General features: G+C 33.7%; 1 protein-coding gene across 1 annotated transcript in view; it reads left to right on the top strand.

Moving 5' to 3' along the window:
- LOC135837387 (galactosylgalactosylxylosylprotein 3-beta-glucuronosyltransferase I-like) overlaps positions 1–17186 on the top strand; it is a 36874-nt gene that overhangs the window by 7387 nt on the left and 12301 nt on the right. The window contains exon 4 of the mRNA XM_065352642.1: positions 12857–12996. Coding sequence (XP_065208714.1) covers positions 12857–12996 — 140 coding nt within the window. The remainder of the gene's footprint in view (positions 1–12856; positions 12997–17186) is intronic.

Genomic DNA, 17186 nt, shown 5'->3' with positions numbered 1-17186 from the left:
TGATTTCGTAATTTTTTTTTTTTCTGTATTTTTATACCGTTGTTGCGAGAGTTTGGTTGTTTTATGGACACGCAACAGTAACAGCAACTTGGGTACCCAACCAGCTACCAAGTCGAGTAATTTGTAATTATGCTAGAATCTCCCCCTGTTGTTGCTGACTGTAGAGGAATTTCCCCTCTTGGTCTTTTTGTAGTAGCTGGTGTGTTAAGAGGCGTCAGTTTTAGAAATTCATTTCAGATTGAGATTGCATTCGTGTATCTTGTTCATGACGATGGTCGTCAAATTAACGAACTGGAGAAGTACAGAATAGCATTTTTATACCTTTAGGGATTTCCTTAGTTGGAATTGCTCCATTTTTTTTTTTTTTTTTTAAACTAGGTTTTCTGAAGGTGGATTTAACATGAGCGATTATCACGTTGATAGATCAATTTCAGTCGAGTAGGGTGAAAATTATGATATGTGTGGGTATATTTTTTCTTCTGTTAACTTCTCCCCTCCTCTCTTACTATTGTTTTTTTTATGTACATTCCGAACAGCGCAGACTTTAATTTTTTTCATCAGAAAAATAGAACTTTTTTCATTGAATCTTCTCAGTACTTCTTTGAATTTTGCCAACAAATTTAACGAAAAAAGGTCTCCATTTTTTTTCCAAAATTCAACAAAGTTCATAAAAGTACTTACTGATTTCTATAAAACTTTCAAAATATCCTGATTTTTTTTTACATAAATTGAAAAGAAGTCCTGCTAATGCAGAACTTCTTTGAAACTTTTATGAAAAGTAGCACTTTTTTTTAGCAATTTTGACAGAAAAAAGCATAACTTTTTGGGTAGATTTATCAGAAAAACAAGACAATTTTTAAAATTCAGGTAAAAAACTGAGCATTTTCAAAACTTTTATAGAAATAAGTAACGTAGGTACGGTTTTCGAACTTTGACAAAAACGTGAGGAGATTGGAAACTTTTCTTCGAATTTGTTAATCTTATCAATAAAATAAAGAACACAAGAATACATTATTTTTTTAAATTTTAGATAAGAACATTAATACGTATTCCAAGAACGTCACCAACAAAACTGCAAAAACACATTAGTGTACACATTTTTTCGTGTTCATCAATATTTTAGAATTTTTCTTTTGCAGTGTCACCTTTTTTCGTGTATCTCATGAAAAGTTTTACTGTTTCCAGTTGAATTTTTAAAAAAAAGTTTGCAATCACATTCGAAAAGTTCGTGATGCTTGCATCGGAATTTATTTGAATGGTTTTGCTGCGTCATATCCTGTGTAGGAAAAATTTATCAATACGATCCAATTGTTTCATATTACGCATTTCCCAGAGATAAGTATTTTAACGTTGTATGAAGATGATTATGATGAATCAGTTTTATTTGATGTTCGTTATGTTGTTTCGAGAAAAAAATTATAATCTGCACTCAACAGACAGATTATTTTATGGTAAATTTTTTTTATAAGAAAATTCGTTTTGAATAAAAGAAACGTGCATAAAGGAAAGAATGGGAAGAATTTGTTTTGCAAATATTTGAGTCTAAAAAAACAACGATTGGAAGCTGGGGTGAGCAGGGCCGTTGAGAGGGGGGCAAAGGGGGTAGATTACCCCATGCCCACGCTTATTGAAGGGGCTGGCAAAAGAAGAGTCTGTGATGAGAGAAAATCATGTGTTTTTTTAGTTCTCAAAACACAAATTTTCGATATCTTGTGCTCTCGATTCGCTTGAGCATGATTTTCTTTTCTTTTTCAGAATTGGAATTTCTAAAAAAAAATCTTTCTACTTTTAGTCGAAATGCATTTTTTCAAGAGCTTTTGCCCTCACTTCTTCTTTTAAAATTAAAAAAATATATTTATTTCTTGCCCCCCCCCCCCCAAAAAATCTAAAACGTAAAATGAAAATTTTTATAAGTCATAATTATGAATGTGATATCAATTGGAAAAATTGATATTTTTTCCCCAATCAGTCAGCAAATTTTCAGTCCCCCTTCCCCGACTGAAATTGGTTCTCGACAGCCTTCTGGGTGTGGTGGGAGGGAAGGGCGCGCCTGATCACGTAAATAATTAAAAAAATAGGTGCTGCATTTTTTTTTGTTGGAAATGGCATCACTTGAACGTTGTTTGAGGAGCAGTTGAAGACATTTTGCCAGTTATGGCAACATTTTTCGGAAATAACTGATGTATTTTGAAACACGATTCTTGAGTAAATTTTAAGGTCGAATAAATATTATGTGCATATTTTTTCCAACTTTTTGTTTTGTTAAAATATGCAAGATACATAATCATAGCCTAAATTGAACTTGTCAAGTATTAAATTAATGTCTGCCCATAAATAACCAAACTACAATGTCCAAAATTGTGACATTTTACTGTTTTAGTTTTCAAGTACGCATCATAAAAATAATGGTGAAATATGTATGTAGGTGAATTTTAATGAACTAAAAATTATGTTAAATTATCTCAATTTCTAGAAAATTCCTTAAAAATATACTTACTTGAATTAATGAATTGAAATTTAAACAAAATTGTGTAAAATATTTAGAGAGCTATTAGGCATGCAATCATTATTTTTGTCTACTGGCGTTTTTTTTTTTAATTTGAAAGAAACGATTTTTCAATTTTTATCGTCTGAAGAGGGATTTGATGTATGGATGGCAGCATCAGATTTGGATATAAATTGATTCGAGAATTATCTTGAAATATCCGCCTCCAATTTAAACTGGATCTTATTTTTTTTAAAGGTCTAGAACTCTCATGAAAAATTAAAAAATTTCAGCTGTCCTAATTTTTTTTTGATTTTAGGCGATTTTTTTGAATCTCTCATCCAAAGTCCTGCTTTTTCATTTTGAAATTTTCTTGGACACCCTGTACTGATTTTTTGTACTTTGAGTGTGAAAAGAACTAACACAAATAAAACATTGATCTATCTATCTCAAGTTTTGGGAGATTTAAGACCAATCCCCCCCCCCCCCTCAATAACCAAGTCGTCGAAATCAGGAGAATTGCCCTTCAAGTACTTAGCTGTGCCTAAATTCGCTCCTGGATCTACATTATGTCTTGATTTGGGCTGCTGAATTGCAAATCCAATGTGACCAGGTGATGCATTGCCAAGTTGCAAAGTGTCACTTTTTCACAAAATGAAAATAATTATGATTTTTTCACTAAATTTCAAAACTGACCATTTTTGCAAAAAATAACAGAAATTGTTCTCAGTCTTCCAAAAAGAGTGAACGCCCTTAATAAACTTCCACCACTTTTGAGGAAATTTATAGCCTTCCGCGAAACTTTGACTTTTCAACATTTGATACGATAGATATAAAATGTTCAACTTTCATTTTATGCCCTTCTCTCCACATCTGTTTAATCCAACTCTACTATTTTTTTCTAAATTGTGTCGCAGTCAAAGTAACACGCTAATCACTTTATTTCAAACGAAAAAACATGACTACCGTTGAATAAAATTGACTGCTACAATGACGCTAACGTGTTTCTTGATTTGTTTATAGTTCTCTTTAATTTTTGAAATTGTTGAAATTAAATTACAAGAGTTCGTAGTCTTCTGTACGAGTATGTAATACTCGTACATTCTTTTTTTCTTTCCTCATCTGCCTCTCTCTCTATCTCTATGCAATGTTCAATTTAAGAGATCGCTGTCGACAAACGTGTAACATAGTGATGGTTTTTTTTTCCTATTCTAAGTCAATTAATCGTCGTCATTTGGACGTACGCGATGCGCCGAAGCAATTTACTCGTATGTAAGTATGTGACTTACACGCATATACGTTTAAGAAAAGCATGTGAGAATTTCACGTTTGCTGCAGATTGAAAATAAAATTTTAAAGTCGTGAGGTCGCGGTTTGCTATCTATCTACATACGAGTATACATATGTTGGTCCCCTGGGGTTTTAGCCGCTCAGCTGCTGTCGCTAAAGATAATATTAGCTTTGTAGGAGACGCCGCAATGTGTAGTGTACCATTTAGGTGGAAAGATGATGAGTTAAATTTAACTTGGCTACAGTTATCTTAAGTTGGTTTAAATTAGGCTGGTTATGAATGAATGACGATATGCAGAATGCAATTTTTTGCTGGGAAAATGTTGCACATTTTTATACGGAGGGTGTGGGTGTTGAGAAACGGTGAATGATACGTGTTATGTTAAAAATCGCTGATTTATTGGAATTTCTGAAATCGTTTGTCATTTTCAAGCATGTTATGAATTTTTTTCTGCTATTCACGAACAACTTTTTGTCACTGTCAGTAGTGGCGACATCGAAAAAATGATTTAGATTTGTGACTGTTTGAAGAGCTTTATGAATGGCTGTGACCTTGAACTATAGAATTCACGCATGTTTAAATCTTGGTAGGGGGGGGGGGGGTCGAAATGACAAAACGTGTCAAAACAAAAATCGATCAGGTACCCATCATATCCAAAAAGAATTGATGTTTCAAAGCAGTGCCTACTTATAGAATTTTTCACGCTGAATCCAAATATATCGGTGTGCTGGCCCATAGATGCTGCCAAGGGGGTGCTAGACGGCCCTACTTTGAGGGAAAACAGAAAAAATTCACCATTTTTCACATTTTGGAGAATGACCCACTGTATGTTGGACATTGGGGCTTCTTAGGTCAATTTTAAGAGTGAGGTGGGGTCAAAAGTAGGGTCAAAATCAGGGGTTTTCCACCTTAAATGGGGTGGGTATGACCTAGGAAGCTGAAATTTGGATATATTGTTCACAATGGCGGTAGGTACTCACCGATGGTATGAATTTGGACCCTTTTCATCAATTTGGGGCCAAATTATGCTTCTCCAAAAAGATGATCTTTCTGTAATTTTCAACTTTGACCCTCCCATCTTGATCCAAAACGTTTAAAAATGAGTTTTTAAAATGTATTTTCGAGTGAGTATTGTTTTTATAATTCTAATTCGATCCGATTTTCTCATATAAGGAGGTAAGGGGTAAGAGGAGGAGATGAAAAAATTCGTCCAGAGCCAACGCGGGCCCCGAGGGAAATATACTCGTAATTGGGGACCATTTCTAGGGACGAGAGTATATGGAGGTTTTTTTTGAGAGGGGACGGGGGAGGAGATTCGACTGAAAATTTGTCGACTCGGGGAGGGAGGGGGGCAAATGTGAATTTTTTCATTTTAAAACAAGAAACGAATTGACCGCGAGCGAAGCAAGGACGAAAATTTTTGAAAATTTAATTTCGAGGGGCCTGAAAACGATGTTTTTTCCCCCAGGAAGTTGATTTTGAAAAAATCAGGGGATAAGCCAGAGCCAAGCGAGAGCGAAAACTTTAGATAATTTGTATGTTGAGAGAACTAAAAATATTGTTTTTTCATACAAGGAGTTCATTTTTGGCTTTTAAAATTTTAGAATTTGAAAGTCTTTTTTTGGGATGTTAATTTTGAAAAAGAAAAGAAAACAAACCCGAGTGAAGCGAAGACAAAAACTTTTCTATAAAATTTGTGTTTTTAGAAGTAAAAAAAAGCCGGGGCAATTTGAAGGAGCTACAGGGTGTTCTAAAAGTTGAAAAAAAAATTTGAAAATAGCTGAAAAATCCACTTTTCTCACCCTGGAGAGGGGTCAAATGGGTTTGGAAGGTTTAAACCTGCAAAAAGAACTGCGGGTATATCCTCCCAATGTACTGTGAAAATTTGGACCCTCTAGGTCAATTTGGGGAGGCTGCAAACGTAAAATATCCAAAAAAATACACTTTTTTGACCCCGGAAAAAGGTCAAGTGGGGTTAGAAGGTTGAAACCTGCAAAATACACTCAAGTAGCGCCATCCCATTGTATGCTGGACATTGGAGCACCTTAGGCCAATTTTAAGAGTGGAGTGGGGTGAAAAATAGGGTCAAAATTAGGTTTTTCCACCTTAAATGAGGTGGGGATGACGTAGGAAGCTGAAATTTGGATATGTTGTTCACAATGGCGGTACTCACCAATGGTATGAATTTGGACCCTTTTCATCAATTTGAGGCCAAATTATGCGTCTCCAAAAAAATGACCTTTCTGTAATTTTCAACTTTGACCCTCCTAACTGCAGGGGTCGATTCTAGCTCCTAAGAGAACCCCATTCCCCAAGTTTGACTTTATTTGATCAATTAGAACAGGCTCCAGTTCAATGTAAAAATCACCATCGTGCTGAAACTTTATCGCAAATAGCCCCATTTTTTATAAAAATTTCGCTAAAAATGACCAAAATCAATCCCAAAACTAACGTCAACTCCTGTGAACCAAATTTCACCATTTTTTGGCCATTTTCGATTTCTCCATAATTTTAAAATTTCTCCAGTAAGCGTGGAAATCATTCAAGACTGTTGAAAAACGAACTGTGACTTGTGGCATTTTCCCAAAAACTGGTTGAATGGATCAACATTTACAAAAAAAAAAAAATGAAAAAAAATCAAAATTTTTCAGGTCGAAAAAAATTAGAACGAAATCAGGATTTACGGTAAGACTTTTCTTGAAAATATTTCGATATTTTTTTAGGAAGATTTAGGAAGAACGAAAGAAAAGAAGGAGGGAGGAGGAAATAGGAAAATAAGAAAGGAATTAACTATCTTAGTCCAATAAAAAAGGTAAGGCAACGGGAAATGCTAATTAAGCAAAATGTATTCATAAATGTAGTTAATGAGAAGCTCAGCTGATCATTCCGTCGTCCAAGGTTTGAAAAATTATATCACAACTGCAAGTACATGAATATTATACCTCGTGTCGTACGACGACTGTCTACGACACTGCGTACAATATTGTGTTCGGCTGAGCGAGTTTTCATGCAATAATTACTCGTAAATGAACAAAATCGTATCTAGCACACGTGGATATTTTTATATTCGTATTACGCGGGCGAACTCGTACTGCAAAATGAAAGACAAAACAAGCTGCTAGTTTCGCGTCGCTGAATTTTAGGGTTAAATGTGTATCATCTTAATACATTGCCGGTGACGACGACGCGACGTTGTTATTTTGTAATACCGGCAGCAAAAGTTAACAAAGTATACGAATTTTTTATCATACAGTACCCCCCCCCCCCCTCCCAGCCTGTAGGTAGGTTGAGGTTCTTTCGACTGCACTCGCCAACTCACCATTAATATGTAGATACACCAACCACGTACTAAACATTACACAAGGTGCCCACGATTTCCCAAACCAGAAGCCAATATACGAGATAACCGCATAATGAAAACCTATTCGCAGTTGGTATATTTGATTGGAAATTATACAATATTGCTGGGTCTGCTATAGGTAGGTAGGAGGTACTCGTTGATTGAAATAAGAAAGAAGAAAAAAAATCATCGAGGAATGCGCATAATTTCATCAGCTATGCCATGGCAGAGTGTATAATGGAATCTAATAATACGAGTAAGACTGTACCGAGGTCGTTACATTTTTACTCATTTATATTTATATATCGTTAAATACGAGTACGAGAACGTAACCGTACATCGTGATCTATTATTTCCGCCTAGAGCGATAAGATTCACCGCACGATACGTCCATCGCTCACCAGAGTTCATAATCCGGTTGCCCAGACGCGACTTGCAGCTTGCAGTCGGTCCCTAGGCCAAGGATATCAACAATAGAAAAATTTCGTTTGGAAAAAATTTCAAGTTTAACCGAGAACGCGAACGCGAACGATTCGTGAGTCATTTTTTTCGGGTGTATGATAATTAGGTAAACATTGAAGCGATCTACCTTCCATACATCGTATACAAATTCGTAAGTTCATAACGAAAAATTCGAGAGATGGGAGGAATTTTTCTGGCAATTGGAAAATTTCATTGAAAAAAAATGAATCTCTTCCTTTCATCGTCCCTTTCTCTTTTCTTTCGTTCATCCCCAAAATTTTGATTTTCCCACTGTCTCTCTTTCAGCTTTCTCTTCCTCCATTCCTCCCGAAAAATATTACAATATTTGCAAACAAAGTCCTGTCGATAGTCCTTCTTTCGTCCTGTTTTTAAATCTGAAAAATTTTGATCCCTTTCCTTTTCCTTTTCTCTTTTCCTCCATTCCTCTAGAAAAATATCGAAATACGTGCAAAAAAAGTCCTGACAAAAATCCTGCTTTTGTACCAGATTTTTTTTTCACTTAAAAAATTGGACTTTCCTGCACTCTCTTTCTACCTTCTCTTCCTCCGTTCGTTCCGAAAAACACTGTAATATTTGAATCGGTGAGTATGGAAAGGTAACAAGTCACATTTTTGAAAAAATGTTTTTTTGCGGAAATGGGGGTTTCAAAGTACGGCGGATGGACTGGTGATGTCAGATTTCCGCAAAACTGCCGGGAAAGTGGTATTTGGGCGCAGAAAAAGGGCGGATCCGCATTTATGACTTTTTTGTAAAATGTTTTAAATTCCTTGAAAAATAACTAACATTTTTGAGAAGACCATTTTTTGAAATTTAAGTTAATCTCTGAACTAAAAAATGATGAAAAAATTAACAACTTTGGCAAAAAGTCTAAGAACTCAAGGGGTTTTTGGTCAATTTAAACGAGATAGCAGTCTAAATGATGTACTTAGATGTAGAATCAAGCCCCATTCGTGCCCGAGAAATTTCCAAAGAAATTTTGTCGATTGGGTGCAGAAAGGGTCCAAGTCCCATTTGTTTAGGCAGCAACAGCACCGGCGCGGCGCACGTGAATATTTTTTTTTGGAAACTGCGCTAAAAGTTGTGTCTTGGGGACCTCTTTCAATGACCTTAAGCATGTTTACTAAAATTTTTTGATTTTTGAATGAATCAGTTTTTTGTTATTCCTGAAAAACGCAAAAATGGACTTATCCCCTTTCCGTACTCACCGATTCATTTGCTAGAAATGCTCTGTCAGAAGTCTTAGTTTTTTGACCTGACAAATTTTGACCTCCCTTCCATCATTTACCCCCTCCCCTCTTTCCCCTTTCTTTTTTTTCCTCGCCTGCTGACCCTCCACTCTACCCAAAAAATATTAAAATTTGAAATATTTGCAAAAAATTTACCTACTGCCCAAAGTTCTGCTTGGGTACCTACCTGAATTTTCCTGGTTGAACTTTGGAATTGGAAATTGGTAACACTGATTTCTCATATCAGCTGAGGAATCAGTGTTGCCCATTTCAACCAATTTTATTTACTTTTCTGCAGGAATTTTCAAAAATCTTTGGTGTCAATTTTACTATTTGTGAGTTTGTTTTTTTTTTTATATTATTATTATTTCTCACGATTTTAATTTTTTTATGACATTTTACAAGTTTTTATGGGTAATGTTCTCCATTTTTTTTTTTTTTTGACATTTCCTAATTCTTAACACATTTTTTACACAATTTCGTCGATATTTTCCATAATTTTAATGATAATTCGGAATTCAAAATTCAACTTTCAAGGGCATCTCGAGTTTTGATGTTGTAAACTGTTCCTTCCAATTTTTTCCAATGCTTGGAACAATTTTCTTGGAAATATTTTAACCACAGTGCACAGTTTTGCAATTTTACCAAAAATTATAATGACATTTTATCCAGTTGTAAGTGATTTTGAAAGATTTCTTGGTCAATTCAACTGTTTTTTTTTTTTTGCATTTAAGACAATTTTTTCATGTTTTGAGCTATTCAGAGCTCATAGTAAGTAACCAAGTCATTTTTTCAAAAAAAAAAAATCAAAATTTTATTTTTTTCAAACAACTTGAAGAACATGAAATGCTAATAATATCAATGAATGAACAATTTGCGAAAGCATACGTACACAGTCTGCCTTTTGCTAAAATTATCAAAGTCTACCTTTCTGCCAAAAATAACGAAAAATCTCACCTTTTGTCAAAGTTTTCAAATAGTCTCATTGCTTGCTAAAAATTGGCATTTTTGAACAAAAAATTCCACAAAGTATTAATTTATTCCCCTAAAAATTACGCAAGTCCCACTTTCTCACTTTTTAATCCAAAAATTGAGCAAAAAAATTCCCTTTTTCAACATAGGTTACAAAAAAGTACAGTTTTTTTTACCAACAATTGTCAAAAATTTGTACCTTTTGCTAAAATTTTCAGCCTTTCTTTTTACCAAAAATTGTCGAAAATTTTTGTTGTTTTTTTTGCAAAAAATTCATTTTTTTTCAAAGCTTATTGCTAAAAATTCTAGCTTTTTAGCAATTAAAAAGTCTCGCTTTTTTACTTAAAATTGCCAAAACTTCACAAAGAAAACAAATCTTTTTCGAAAAAAAATTGCGAAAAAGTGTAATTTCTTTGCTAATATTATTTTCATTCCCAAAAATTGATAATTCTTGCTAAAATTGTTAAATTTTTGCATTTTGACTTTTTTTTTTACAAACAAGTTATTCAAAAGCCTCGTTTAAGTATTTGCAAGAAATTGCCGAAAAGTATCACTTTTTTCCAATAATTCCCAAAAAGTCCTGCTTTGTGCTAAAAGATTGCTTTTTACTAAAAATTGTAAAAAATTCTCGCTTTTGAACTTTTCTAAAAATAGGTTGTTTTTTTTGCAAAAATTCCCAAATCTTAATTTTTTTAGAAATTGTTCTAAAAGTCTCGATTTTTCGTCGGAAATTGTCAGAAAACCATTCCAATCGTTAAAATTTCCAGTCTCGTTTCAAGTGGCAAAAAATTGAATTTTTTGCCAGATATCACAAAAATCGTTACTTTGTTGCCAAAAATTGTCAAAAAAAGTCTCAATTTTTCAAAATGGTTTCAAAATAGTTCCAACTTTTTAAAATTGAAAATCAAAATATTTCAATTCGTTATGTTCTTTTTTTTCTTTATTAAATTGTTTTGCTCGCATTTTGTCACTTTTTTGATTACCTATTGTTTTTTTGATCTTTTTTGGTTACCAAAGTTACTTTTTTTCTTGTGCAATAATTTTTCAAATAGGTACCTGATAAATTCGAGTTGCCAAAATTTGAGAATTCCTCTCTCAAATCGATGCGTCACTATTAGAAAAGCTTTGTTTACTTACTTTTTGGTTACAGGTTGTTCAATAACCTTTTTCTTCTGTACAAATTCAACACATACATACCTATTGTTGTTAACGGGTTGCGAATCATTAAACCGGTTTCAAATTGCACGTGTCATGTCATATTATTTACTTTAATTTGTTGTATGTACTTGTACATCAACTAAAAATACTGTTTTTTGACGTATAACGTTCTGTAATTTTTTTTGGTCATCTCGTCGACGAGCTATTAATACGTATTTTAATCGAATTTGAAATCGCGAATGACTCGTAAAAAAAATTCCATCTGCTGAAAGCATTTCGCCATCTTCGTCCAGTTGAAAATTACGTACGTACCAAGCGGTTAAAGAACTCGAGAAACAACTCTACATTAGTCAATCATAATTGTCCGCAAAGGGAGTCGATCAAATCGTGAGGTCATCGTAATAAAAAATCTTATCGTAGTCGGTCCCTTTTATGGAGATATAGTTCGTAATCGTCAAAACGAACGTTGTTTATGGAAACCGCGAAACAATACGGTACCTATATAAAATAATACATATGATGCATGTATAGGTAGGTTTATTGGAGAGAATCGTATCTACTCGTGTGAAAATATGTAAAATGTATTTTTATCGAATATCAAAGCTCTGATACCGTCCACATGACGCCTTATACTGTATAAATGCTGTGGGAACAGAAGAGGGGAGAGGGGGAGAATTTATTCGCGACCGCCACGCCAGATCGAATGTCAAAAAATTGAGAGGTTTTTTATTAATAAGGGTTGACCTTGATGCTCGAGATGCAACTTCATCATATTATTATGTACAGGGTGTTCCAGAATAACCTTTCACATTTTGGTAACCACTGATCTGTGTTCAAGTGGAGCTAGGGGAATGGTAAAGGCGGTTCTAGGTAGCCAAAGCATGCCGAATTATGTTTCAATAGTTATTTTTTGCCCTGGAGAAGTAGATGGCTGTACAGTGTGCTTTTACTGTGAAGGCCTTTTTTAAAAATAAAGGTTCCTGTAACTCTTTACTCCTTATTCATCAGTAACGAAGCTCATTTTTATCTAAATGGTGAAGTGAATAATTGGAATGTGCGCTTCTAGTGTACAAAGAATCAGTTGATAATACTTGAGAAACATCTAAACCTCCGCCAAGTTGACTGTTTGGTTGGGCGTGGCTAAATTCGGTATAGTGGGACCATGTGTGTTTAATGAAACAGTAACAGTGAGGGGTAAGGCAAAATGTTAAACGAGTTTCTTGTTCCGAACTAAAAGACAGACGCGACGTAATAGAGTTACTTACTTCCTTCCAACATGTTGGAACTACCAGGGATGTACACATATGTTTAGCGCGTGAGCACTTCAGTCATCAAATAATTTTGTTATGGTCGACGTGTTGAACCAGAAATTTAATGGCCACCTTGATCCCCTGACTTTTCAGCCTGCGATTTTTTTTATGGAGTTATTCCAAGTCAAAAGTGTATCGAGATAAATCTAGGACTCTGAAACAGCTTCTAGGTTCATGAGTCGCAACTGATTGGAAGAGAAGTGTTCAATAATTTGAAAAAATGTTCGGTTGAATGTGTCAAAAATGAAGGAAAATATCTCGATGGAAAAATTTTTAAAACTTCATTTTTAATGAAAACTCAAATATACGGTCTAAAAACGGCATATTTCTACTTCATTTTGGTTGTAAAAGAATTTTTGTAAACATTTTTCTCTCAGAGTAATAAAAAAAACAAATGTGAAAGGTTATTCTGGAACACCCTGTACTTCACATATCGTGAATCTAATCTTATGACGTAAAATGTTCTTGAGATTTACGAGCGAGAGTTTTGATTTCATGTATGGTACATATTTTTGACTGCCGCTGTATTCTCGTCTTATACCTAATATTCTCTCTCTAACTCTTTGGTGTGTTTTTTTTTACGTGTTTCAGTTTTTAGAAACGAAAAGCGAACTAGAATCTTTGATTGATAACTTGAGAGAGAAATGTTCCGTATGGGATCCAGATCTTCCAGTTGTTTACGGTGTCACGCCGACTTACGCACGACCTGTTCAAAAGGCTGAACTTACCAGGCATGTAAACGTCTTGTAATACCTATTTTATGTCATAAGTATTTTAATGACTTTGTTTTCTAAGAATACCTACAACAGCGAAAGTATTCGAACACTTATCGTATAGCGTACGCTGTATTCTTCTTCCGTACAGTAATTATGATAGAATTGCATCGAATACGTTCGAATTTTCACGGATTTTTGATATTTTTATCATTTTAGGGATCGTGTACAAGGTTAATGTGTGTTGAGAAAATGCCTTATCGCTGTTATATGGTGTTTGCAATTGTGCAATGTTCGTCTCGGTTTGCTTCTTAAGTATACGTTTTCGATTCGTGGAATGTGTAGAAGGAAATTGGTACAGTGAGAGAGTCGAGAGTGTAACTAGCAACGAGTATTTAGAATAGGTACAGTACATTTATAAATCGATGATTTATTATGTACTTGTACATATGGTTGCAGCTGGTGCTGGTGCAAAGCTGCTAGGTGAGATACGAGGAATGGGATTAGTTTAAGAAAAAGGTATGTCTCGTCTACCATCTACCATCTATGATCGTGCTCACTACACAAAAGGTGTAAATTTTGGCGAGTCTCTCTCCCCCTCCCCCCCCCCAAAAGCGGTTGATGATAAGGTAATTTTCGTATTGAGTAATACGCGTATATCAAGGTGGTATGTTAATGGGACGTATCGTCAGCTAATCACTCAAATCGACTTTTATATACATACGTGATTTAAATCTACTGCGAGATGAAAATAATTATTGACTTATTAGCGGAATTATGTATGGAATGATGATAGCGAGGGTCAAAATTAACCAAAGCGATGAAAGATGACCTTCTATAATGTTTGAGCATTTAATAGATCAATTTATGCACTTATTAACCGAGATTAATTTTTGTAATTCGTATAATTATTGTACAGGTGCCTTTATGCGCTGAAAGTTTGATAATATTTTGCATGCCAATGCGAAAACAGTTCTTTACAAGGGAAGTATCCCAACTGGTGCAAAAAATGGAATCAAAAGAGGACCCCCCCCCTTCTAAATATACAATTTGCAAAAATTTCAGGTTCTGAAATCGATTTTTCAATTTTTGGCGAATCAAAATTTGATCAAAATATTGACATGAATGGGTGTTTGGTGTGTACCCAATTTTCGATCTCTCCAATCGATTGGTAATGATTTCGAGGTTTCGAACTGTTGTGGAGCTTCCAACGCGGATTTTTGGATTCTCCAGTTTTTGAAAAAACCTAAATCAATCAAAAAGATGACGCAGATGGTAAATCAGAGTTCATTGGTGCCAAATTGATCAAATTTTGGTTTGTTTTCATGAGAGATGAGTCCAATTTAAATTTTTTTTAATTCACCAAAAACCAGTATTTAAGTTTTTTTTTTTTTTGGTAAATTTTTGAAAATCAAATTCGGGTCCAAAATGAGAAAAAATCAGAATTCAATAATTTTCTGTGCTTGTTGTCGGTTTTTTCTACGTTCCGATTACTAAAGTTACTTTTTTTGTACCAATTTTCGAAAATTCAATTTTCTCATAGTCTTAAAGGAAAAAATGCTAATAATATCAATAAATTAATGTTTTGCGAAAATATTTTTTTTTAATTTTTTTTTTCTAATTGGTTACATGTTACATGTCCAAAGTCTCGTCCAGTGTTGCCAATTTGGCATATTTTGTGCTAGATTTGGCACAAGAAAAACATTCTTAGCACCTTCAAAATGAATCCAACATTTGACATTCTTGTTGGCATAAAAATTTTTATTTTTGGAAGATATTTTGAAATGAAACTTTTCCTGAGGAAATTTGTCTCTTTAATTAATTTTGTGTACGATTTTTTTCTCTTTTATTCAACATGAAACTCAAAATTGTAGTACCTAAAACTAAGCATTTTATAGGGTAAAGTGTTTAAAAAAGGACTTGTATAGCTCAAAATTTCTTGTTTAAAAACCGCTAGCATTTCTTTTGGCATAACTTATTTCCAAGTTTGGCACATTTAGTAATTATATAGCATTTGAATTGTCCACAAAATCGCTGAAATGAAATCATTTTTCGTCAAATTACTGACATTCGAACTAAGACTGGCAAAGATCGCTTCAAAATTGATAAAAATTGAATTTACCTAGCTTATTTTTATCCTCGTTTTGACATTATTTAACACACTTTTTAGCTCCCTTTGGCACAGAAAAAATTCAACTTGGCAATACTGGTCTCGTCTTTTGCCAAAAATAGCAATAAATCTAACGTTTCATCAAAATTGCCAAATAGGTTTGTGTCTTTTGCTAAAACTTGTCGCTTCTTAGCAAAAAATTGCCAACCTGTGTTCATTTTTTCCCCCAAAAAATTGCTAAAAAATGACGCTTTTTTGCCAAAAAATGCTGAAAAGTTTCGCTCTTGACTGAAAAATTGAAGAAAAAAAAGTCTTCTACTTTCAACAAGAATTGCGAAAAAGTATCATTATTTGTTTGCCAATGATTACCAAAAATTCGCTATTACTAAAATTATAAGTCTTACTTTCTGCCAAAAATTGTCAAGAATTCAAAAATCTCGTTTTTTTGCGCAAAAATGTTCAAAATCGTTCATTTTTTCCAAAAATGCCTGCCTGTTTTTACCTAAAATTCCCATAAATTACAAGAAAGTGTCTTTATAAAACCTAAGCGATGCAAAATTAGTCTCACTTTTTGAAAAAAATGTTAAAAAATGAAATTTTTTCGCTAATAATTCCCAAAAACTGTTGATTTTTGCTAAAATTGTCAAAATTCTGGCGATATCTAAAAAAATTTCGCTTTTTAAAAAAATTGCCAAAAAATGTCGTTTTTTTGTCAAAATATTCCGAAATTTCTTTTTTTTATAAAATTGTGCTGAAGTCTCACTTTTTTTCCAGGAATTGCTAAAAAGCACTTATTTAGGTATGTTGAAATTTTCAATTTTGCTTTATACTGCCAAAAATTGTCAAAAATTCAACAATTGTCAATTTTTTGCGCCAAAAAATCCGAAAAGTTTTACTTTTTGCCAAAAAGTGTTCAAAGTTGTTGCTTTTTGCCGAAAATTGTCTAAAATTCTCGTTTTTTGGTGGAAAAATAATTCAAAAAGTTCTGTTTTTTTCCAAAAAATGTCCAAAGTATTTGCTTTTTTCCAAAAATTTTAGCCTTTTAACAATTTGTTTTTACCTAAAATTCCCAAAAATTACAAAAAAGTGTCGTTATAAAACCTAAATGACACAAAATAAGTCACTTTTTGAAAAAAAAATCGAAAAAATGCAATTTCTTCTCCCGATAATTCCCTAAACTGCTGATTTTTTGTCAAAATTGTTAAGTTTTGCTTTTAGAAAAAATTCTTGCGATTTTTAAAAAAATTTCGCTTTTTAAAAAAAATGCCAAAAGTTGTCGTTTTTATTGAGCAGAAGTCTCGCTTTTTTTCAGGAATTGCTAAAAAGCACTTCTTTCTGTTAAAATATTGTTAATTCTGCTTTATATTGCCAAAAATTGTCAAAAAGTCTCGCTTTTTTATCAAAAAGTTCCAAAGTACATAGTTCAACTTTTTAATCGTGAAATTGATGGAAAGGTATTCGATTCAGAGTTGACTGAAATCGATTTTGAAAAAATGATGTGTAATTGATCAAGTGGGTCATTAAAAAGCACCAATCGCGGAAATACGTGCTGAAGTTACTCTCGAAGGTTTATTATGGCACTTTTTGAAAATCTGACATTTCCAAAATATGGCCAAAGGCTTCAGAACTGCTTGAAACCGTCTCCATACTACTCAGCATGTTGAAATTGGAGTGTAAGGTGAATTTTAGCTTTCTACGACTTCATTGGGTACAATTTTGTGGAAATTTCAACTTACACAAATCTGCTGGAGGCTCCAGAACTGCTCGAAATGGTTCGAATGCGTTCTCAATCGATTAAGGAGGTCAAAAATACTCGGAATATACCAAACTTCAGTGTTGTTTACGTCAATTCTTAACGATTTGATTTTCAGAAATTCGCCAAAAAACCAAAAAATGTACTTTAGCTGTTGAAATTTCGGTTGGTGATGTACGTATTTTTACATGCTCTTTCAAGTTTTTCATCCTCGTAAAACGAGTGTTTGCACACTTGAAACGACCTTATAGTCGTATAAGCAGAGATGATTCAGCAGACATTTCTCTCTAGAATGAGAAAAAAGAGAAGGGAATTTAACATCCAATGACTCATTCAGACTCGAAG

Source organism: Planococcus citri, chromosome 2, assembly GCF_950023065.1.
Source record: "Planococcus citri chromosome 2, ihPlaCitr1.1, whole genome shotgun sequence".
Lineage (NCBI taxonomy): Eukaryota > Metazoa > Arthropoda > Insecta > Hemiptera > Pseudococcidae > Planococcus > Planococcus citri.
The sequence above is the reverse complement of the archived record's forward strand: the minus strand, read 5'-3'. Positions and strand labels throughout refer to the sequence as shown.